At 48.1% G+C, this 8,685-nt stretch overlaps 1 protein-coding gene across 2 annotated transcripts in view; it reads right to left on the bottom strand.

Annotated features, from left to right (window-relative positions):
* Positions 1–1,623: 1,623 nt before the first annotated feature.
* LOC139280035 (alpha-1,6-mannosyl-glycoprotein 4-beta-N-acetylglucosaminyltransferase-like) overlaps positions 1,624–8,685 on the bottom strand; it is a 61,511-nt gene continuing 54,449 nt past the window's right edge. For both annotated transcript variants that reach the window (XM_070899477.1, XM_070899476.1), the window contains 2 exons: positions 8,481–8,628; positions 1,624–5,308 (listed from right to left, as the gene is read on the bottom strand). In XM_070899477.1, the coding sequence (XP_070755578.1) occupies positions 4,158–5,308; positions 8,481–8,628 (1,299 nt within the window). In that variant the 3' untranslated portion in view covers positions 1,624–4,157. The remainder of the gene's footprint in view (positions 5,309–8,480; positions 8,629–8,685) is intronic.

Below are 8,685 nucleotides of genomic sequence, written 5' to 3'. Positions count from 1 at the left end.
CATTAAATTCGACCAGTGAGAGGACCCCCTCGCGTTGTAGCCTGTCCAATTCGAGCTCGACCTTTTCTCTCATCATGTGCGGGACCGCCCTGGCTTTGTGATGGATGGGCCTTGCGTCTGGGCCTAGGTGAATTTGCACCTTGGCTCCCTTGAAGCTGCCAATTCCCGGTTCAAACAGTGAGGGAAATTTGCTCAGCATTTGAGCACAAATCATCATCCGCTGATGACAAAGCTTTGGTATCGTACCATTTCCATTTTATTTTCTCGAGCGAACTCCTGCTGAATAACGATGGGCCACTGCCCGGGATAATCCATAACGGTAGATCATGAACCGCTCCCTCATACTACGACACTCTTACTGCTGCACTACCGATCACTAGTATGAGCTCTTTGGTGTAGGTACGCAACTTTGTATTTATCGGACTGAGATTGGGTCTCTCTACCTTCGTCTCTCACAGCTTTTCTAAAGTCCTCTGGCTCATTATCGATTGACTTGCACCCGTGTCTAATTCCATGGATACCGGCACGCCATTTAATTTTACCTCCATCATTATTGGTTGGCTCTTTGTTAGTAATTTTACCTCCAACATTATCGGTTGGCTCTTTGTTAGGAACGCACGTACGCTATACGCTTCCTCCTCGGAGCTCTCAAATGCCTCGGGCTGCATCGCCAGATCCACACTGGATTGATCATCACCCACGTGGTGTGTCGTAGCTCGCTTGCTCTGCTGTGGACACGTCCGTTGAAGATGCCCCGTCTTCTCACAGCCTCTGCATACATACTGCCTGAAGTGGCATTGATGGGGTCGGTGATTGCCCCCGCAACGCCAACACATTGAGCTCGGATTTGTGCCCGATGGTGAGCTTTGAGCAGCTCCCGGTCTTGCAGACGCAGTCGAGTAGGCCCTGCCATGTGCAGCTCTGCCAGCCGTCGATACAATTTTGTACACAATACTTGCCGTAGAGTTCCTGTTTTGTCACGATATCTGCTTCGTGCTTTTCTGCGTGGACATGCAAGTCTGGGCGATGGTGATGACCTTGCTGAGGTCCGGCGTCTCCGCAGCCAGCAGCTTACTTAAGATCCACTTCTGGTTGACCCCAATCACGAAAAGGTCACGCAGCATGTCTTCCAACTCAGGCCCAAATTTGCAAGTCCCTGCCAGACGTCTCAGGTCGGCAACAAATGCCGCTACATCCTGGCCTTCTGGACGAACGTTCGTATAGAAGTGATATCTGGATATGAGGATTCCTTCAGTGGGTTTAAGGTATTCCCGAACTAGAGCACACAGTTTTTTGTAATCCTTTTCTGTAGGAAGAGTGGGTGAGAGCAGATTCTTGATGAGTGCATAGATCGTGGGGCCACAGACGATGAGAACTGCCCTGCGCTTCTCTGCATCCTTGTCTTTGTTTAGGTCGTTTGTCACGAAATACTGGTCAAGATGATCCGTGAAATCACCCCAATCCTCTCCCTCATTGAATCTCTCGAGAATTTCAACAATACTCGATCATGTTGAGCTCGCCATACTTTTGCATGGGTTCGTATTTGGCAGTTGTGGTGTATGAAATGAAATGATACAATGAACTCCGTACTGTGAGCCAGTGACTAGGTGTAACCTGGTCAGTCTTTAATGGCTTCCAGAAGTGAAGATACAAAGGTGAAGTTCAGATTATATACCGGGCCCAGCACGAGTGTACCTATGACCCTAGGACCTCCGACGGTAGTGCCCCTAAGGCAGACCTTATATACATACATTACAACTCTCGTGAAACTTTTAGTTATTTTCAGTTTTAACCTGTTCAGGTCACAAAGATTAACATATCTTTTTGAACACACATCTTTTTTTGTTAAAAAAATCTTCTCTTTATTGACTTGTTCATTTAAATACAATTCACTTACCCAGCTTCATACTTTCGTGCAACAAAAGAATTGCTTTTTTACAATTCACTTACAAATGTGACAGTAAAATCTAGAAATTAGCAAAACAAAAACCAACGGCCTTCAGATGGTTTCGTTAAGATATCACCTCAATCTAAAATCTCATTTGAAAAGTCTTAAAGTACGAACTTGCATTTCATCACTTTAGGCCGTCCTAAATCACTTTACAATGAGATTTTTTTTGAAGTGCAGTCACTGTTGTAATGTCGGAAACGCAGCAGCCAATTTGTGCACAGCAAGCTCCCACAAACAGCTATGTGATAACGACCAGACAAGCTGTTTTGTTATGTCGATTGAGTGATAAATATTGGCCAAGGACAACAGGGAGAATTCCCCTGCTCTTCTTCAAAGAATACAGTAAGATCTTTTATATCCACATGAGAGGGCAGAAGGGGACTCGGTTTAACCCGAAAGATGGCACCTGCGACAGTGCGGCGCTCCTTCAGGAGTGCCCCTCTGACAATGCAGCACTCCCTCAGTACTGCCCCTCCGACAGTGCGCTGCTCCCTTAGTACTGCCCCTTCCGACACTGCAGCACTCCCTCAGTACTGTCGCTTCCGACAGTGCAGCACTCCCTCACTACTGCCCCTCTGACAGTGCAGTGCTCCCTCAGTACTGCCCCTCCGAAGGTGCAGCGCTCCCTCAGTACTGCCCACTGAGCCACGGCTAGTGAACAAGTTCAGTCGATGTTACTGCATGTTGTCACTGTCATAAAACAGTGTTCTGGCTCTGATTATAACCTTTGAAAGCTTTAATAACTGCGCACCAAGTTATTTTTAAGTAAATGTTAAATATGACCCTCTTGCCTGAGACACCGCTGCTATTCCCAGGTGCTACTGGAGAAAATGTTATTTGCTAGCTTCTGCTGCCATCTGGTGGAAATTAATAGAATTGCAAACCTTCCATCTCACGCAGTTAATTTGCAATAACTCCTTATTGTTGGCAAAATGGCATTTTTGAGTGATTTAGGTAGGTAGGTGGATCGATTGATGGATCTTATTCCATATTTATTGACCATATTATTAGAATCAGGATGTTTACAGCTGCCATTTTGCCCATCAAACCTGTGTCGGCTCTTTGGTAGAACAATCCCACTGCCCTGTGCTCTCCCCATAGCCCTGTGTCTTCAAAATAGTGCCCTGGGACCTTTACGTCCACCTGAGAGAGCAGACGGGGCTTCGGTTACACGTCTCATTTGAAAGACAGGATCTCCGAAGTGTAGCACTCCCTCAGCACTGCACTGAGTGTATCATAAGAACATCGGAACAGGAGGAGGCCATTCAGCCCCTCATAAGAGCAGGAGTAGGCCATTTGGCCCCTCGAGCTTGCTCCGCCATTCAATAAGATCATGACTGATCTGAACATGGGCTCAACTCCACTTCCCTGCCCGCTCCCCATAACCCTTTGCTCCTTATTCGAGCCTGCTCCGCCATTCAATTAGATCATGGCAGATCTGCGACTTAACTCCCTATACCTGCCTTAGCCCCATATCCCTTAATAACTTTTGGTTAACAGAAAGCTATTGATCTCAGATTTAAAATTAACAATTGACCCAGCATCAAGTGCCATTTGCAGAAGAGAGTTCCAAACTTCTACTGCCCCAGCCTAAACTGCACTGGGATCGTCAGTCTAGATTTATATGTTCAAGTCTCTGGAGTGGCACTTGAACCCATGACCTTCTGACTCAGAGGCGAGAGTGCTGCTCACTGAGCCACGGCATCGCAGGATGCCCATCCAGTCCTTGAAATTGAAACGATTGCCTGGGGATTTTTGGGGACAGTGCATGAACACAAGGACATCAGAAATAGGAGCAGCAGTCGGCCATTCGGCCCCTCGAACCTGCTCCATCATTCAATACGATCATGGCTGATCATCGACCTCAACTCCACCCTCGATCCCCATATCCCTCAATTCCCTTAACATCCAAAAATCATTTGAAATAACAAAGAACTTGGGATGGAAACAGAAACCCGGCTAACAGAACATTGAATCTCACTTTCCCCATTCCTCTTGTGTAAGAAAGATTTCTATAGCGCTTTTCAGAACCACCGGACGTCTCAAAGCACTTTACAGCCAATGAAGTACTTTTGGAGTGTAGTCACTGTTGTGATGTGTATCAAATCATTTCCAACTGTGTCCACTAAAGGGCGAGGGAGTGAAGGAGGGAATGGGGAGGGGGGGTGTGTGTGTGTGTGTGGGGTGAGGGGGGGGGAGGTGGAAATCATTGCCCCTTTTCAATCCAAATATTCACCTCAGAAATGATAAGCCAGTCTTTCTGATCCTCTGTCACCAACACCCGGACACATTCTATTGGTTGAGAGATGTGCGCGGCAATATTCTGCATTTCAAACCTCCCCGCGGTGAAGGTGCCGAGTGGGCTGTATGATTGGCAGGTCTGATGGCCGTCACCCTGTGCCTTGCCTCTGCCCAGCTGCAGGATCCCTGAATGGAGAATGTCGCCCTGGTGTTCCGGCGATCCGGTGTGAACGCCGATCTTCGCCACCTCGACCGGACGCTCGAAGACCAGGAGGAAGTAGTTCCCCTTCCTGGGAGACTTGCCCCAGAACTGGCCGCCCCCCAGTCCATAAGCCCGGGCGGGAGAGTGCCGCTGGTGAACGCGGATATCAGAGAAGGCCGAGGCCGGCGGGTTGTCGGGGAGGCCGCCCAGCCACTCCTGGAACTCGTCGTCCCTCAGCTGGTTGTGGGTCCCCTTGAAGGAGGAGAAGGTGCCCGTGTGCTGGAAGAGCGAGGGCCTGAACCTCACCTCCTCGGGCTGGGCTTTGGCCCGACGGAAAAGCCCCAGCAGCCAGTCGCAGGGCATCTCGTCGTAGAACATCAGCAGGAAGCGGGCCAGCTGGGGCAGGTCGGCGCTGTGGTACAGCTTCCCAATGTAGCCCAGTTTGGAGAAGGTCAGGGTGGCCCACGGCGATCCCTCAGCTGAGGAGACGGACCTCCTCAGGGAGGAGAGGAAGTTCCGAGCGCACATCACATCGTCCTCCAGCATCAGATAGTACTCGGACAGGTCAGCGCAGAAGTTGACCAGGAAGGCGTAGTCGACATTCTGCTTGGACCTGAAGCGGACTCTCTCCATGGGGTCGTTGTAGTTTCTCTTGAGCCCCTCCAGCGTCGGGTAGATGTCCCTCGGGCACCGGATGATGAGCAGACGCCCTGCGCTGATGTGCGGCGCAAACCGGGCTTCGATTTCCGCGGCCGTCCTCGTGCTCCAGGACACGTCGAACTCGGCGAGGTAGATCACGACCACCATCTGTTGCAGCTCCTCGGGGCTGGACTTCTCGAAGACGGATCTCAGCGTGTCCATCAAGTAGCTTCCTCTCACTCGCCTGATTGATGAGATCCCTATTGACAGGTATTCTCCAGAGACCAAAAAAACAAAGTGCACGTTTAAGATTTAAAATAAAAACAGCAACGCACTAGTTTAGAAACTTTAGTTAAAAACCCGCACTGGGCCAGAATTTGCTGCCAATAAAAATGGAAGTTACTGCATTTGCACGTTCATTACCCATTAAACTCGCCACCGAATGTTAGGGCTGGTAATTAACAGCGTAAGGACCCTTTAATGTGATTGATGTTCCTGCAGTGCCACTCAACCTCTTTGGCCCAGAAAAGGAACAAGTTAAATCGTGGAGTCTCACTCCTACAAGTAGTAAATTGTTCTTAGAGATTTTTTTTTATTTCAATTCTTTAATTTTTTTTTTAATTACTTTTCCTTTCTGTCTCTGTTGTCTCTTAATCTAATCTTTCTTTCCCTCTCTTTGTTTCTCTTTCTGTACCTGATATGACTTTAATTCGCCCGATTTCCTTCTCCATCGTTCCTCTGTTTCTTCCTCAATCCTTAAAACTCATGGGTTAAGGAGACAGACTGTGTGTCCCGTTGCTCATTGAGGTCCCAGATGTCCCTTCGCCCTCACCCATCTTACCCCTGTGCTCACTGACTGACATCGGCACCCGGTCCGGGAACATCGCGGTTTTAAAATTCTCATCCTCGTATTCAAATCCCTCCATGGTTTCGTCCCTCCCTATCTCTGTAATTTAGAGCTTGGGGCCCAAGCAGCTGAAGGCACTCGCCAATGGTGGAGCGATGAAAATCAGGGATGCACAAGAGGCCAGAATTGAAGGAGTGCAGAGATCTCGGTTGGGGGTGGTGGGGGGTGGGATTGTAGGACTGGAGGAGGTTACAGAGATAGGGAGGGGGCGAGGCCATGGAGAGATGTGAAACCAAGGATGAGAATTTTTTTAATCGAGGCGTCGCTTAACCGGGAGCCAATGTAGGTCAGCGAGCACAGTGGGTGATGGCAAGGTCAAAGGGCATCTGGGACCTCAGTGAAGGACAGGATCAACAGTCTATCTCATTCACCCGTGAGGTTTAAGGATTGAGAGAGAAACAGAGGAACGACAGAGAAGGAAATGGGGAGTGATGGGTGAACGGGAGGGACATGGTGCAAGTTAGGATACAGGCAGCAGGTCAGGGATGAGTTTACATAGGCTGGACAATGGAAAGCCAGTCAGGAGAGCATTGGAACAGTCAGGATAGAACCCATGTTGTTGATGGTCTAAGGAAGGAATGGACTTAATATGCCAATTGCTATTTCCTTGCTCCAGTTTTGCGCACTGTTTCTGTTGGAAGCAAAAACTATTGGAGTGGAGGACTTGGGGACAAGAATTAGATCAATGTTTCAGGACGGGAGTGTGTGTACAGGGACATAGGGCTGATGGGGCCATGTAAGGGGTACTGATTATGTTACTGAACCAGTATTCCAGAGGCCTGGACTAATAATTCAGAGAACGTGAGTTCAAATCCCACCAGGGCCATTTGAGAATTTGAATTCAGTTTAAGAAATCTGGAAATAAAAAGCTGGTCTCAGTAAAAGTGACCATGAAGCTGTCGGCTTGTCATAAAAACCCAACTGGTTCGCTGATGTCCCTTTAGGGAAGGAAACCTGACTTCTTTACCCAGTCTGGGCCTATATGTGACTACAATCTCACACCCGGGTGGTTGACCCTTAACTGCTCCCTGAAGTAGCCCCAGCGAACCACTGGATTGTACCAGGGATGGGCAATAAATGCCAGCCTTGCCAGTGATGCCACATCCTGGGAATGAAGGGAGGGGTGAATTTGTCAGAGGGTTTGAAGGGAAGGAGACTTAGAGTCAATTCTCTGGGAGACAGATGATAGGCCTCCGTATTCTGGATGACCCTCAGCTTACGAACAGTATAGGTGGGTGAGGTGGGGTGGGGGAGGGGTTGCGATGGGCTGGAGAAGTCCAGCCTCTGAATAGTTCTTGGAACATAGGTACAGGAGGAGGCCATTTAGCATTCAATGACATCATGGCTGATCTGCGATCTAACTCCATATCCCTGGTGAGACCACACCTGGAGTATTGTGTACAGTTTTGGTCTCCTTACCTAAGGAAGGATATACTTGCCATAGAGGGAATGCAATAAAGGTTCACCAGACTGATTCCTGGGATGGGGGGATTGTCCTATGAGGAGAGATTGAGCAGACTAGGCCTATATTCTCTAGAGTTTAGAAGAATGAGAGGTGATCTCATTGAAACATACAAAATTCTTACAGGGCTTGACAGGGTAGATGCAGGGAGGATGTTTCCTCTGGCTGGGGAGTCTCGAACCAGGGGTCACAGTCTCAGGATAAGGGGTCGGACTTTTAGGACTGGGATGAGAAGAAACTTCTTCACTTTGAATCTTTGGAATTCTCTACCCCAGAGGGCTGTGGATGCTCAGTCTTTGAGTATATTCAAGACAGAGATCGATAGATTTTTGAATATTAAGGAAATCATGGGATATGGGGATAGTGCAGGAAAGTTGAGTTGAGGTCGATGATCAGCCATGATCTATTGAATGGCGGAGCAGGCTCAAGGTGCCGAATGGTCTACTCCTGCTCCTAATCCTTATGTTCTTATGTTCTTATACCCACCGTTGGCCCATATCGCTCAATACCTTTGGTTAACATAAACCTATCAATCTCAAATTTAAAATTAACAATTGATCCAGCATCAATTACCATTTGCGGAAGAGAGTTCCAAACCTCTACCACCCTTTGTGTGTAGAAGTGTTTCCTAATTTCACTCCTGAAAGGTCTGGCTCTAATTTTCAGACTATGTGCCCCCTGATCCTAGACTCCCCAACCAGCAGAAATAGCTTCTCTCGATCTACCCTATCTGTTCCCCGAAATATCCTGAAAATTTCCATCAGATCACCCCTTAACCTTCTCATTTCTAGGGAATATATCCCTAGAATGTGTAATTTCTCCTCGTAATTTAACCCTTGCAATCCGGGTATCATTCTGGTAAACCTACGCTGCACTCCCTCCAAGGCCAATATATCCTCCCTAAGATGTGGTGCCCAGAACTGCTCACAGTGCTCCAGGTGTGGTCTGACCAGGGCTTTGTACAGCTGCAGCATAACTTCTACCACCGTGTACTCTTAATTGTGGTTTATTAAATAAAACCTGCAACGTAACTGGGCGTGGGGGGAGAAAATTCCCCGTGAAAATTCCGCATACTTACTTTTATTTTTAGGGAGAGTCCCTGCTAAATACAAGTAGGAAATGTTCAGCGGTTGGGAAACCTCAATTCCAGCTGTGGAGTTCCGCCATCGATGGTTGCATGTTCTCCCTGTGTCTCCACTGTTATTCTGTTCATTCCAAGCAAGGTCCTGAAACAAGAGCATTGCAAAGCACATGGAAATGCACAAGAGTCAAACTTTATTAAA

This window comes from Pristiophorus japonicus, chromosome 14 (assembly GCF_044704955.1).
Source record: "Pristiophorus japonicus isolate sPriJap1 chromosome 14, sPriJap1.hap1, whole genome shotgun sequence".
In the NCBI taxonomy this organism is placed as follows: Eukaryota; Metazoa; Chordata; class Chondrichthyes; family Pristiophoridae; genus Pristiophorus; species Pristiophorus japonicus.
Note: the sequence above shows the minus strand (reverse complement) of the source record. Positions and strands in the feature narration are given on the sequence as shown.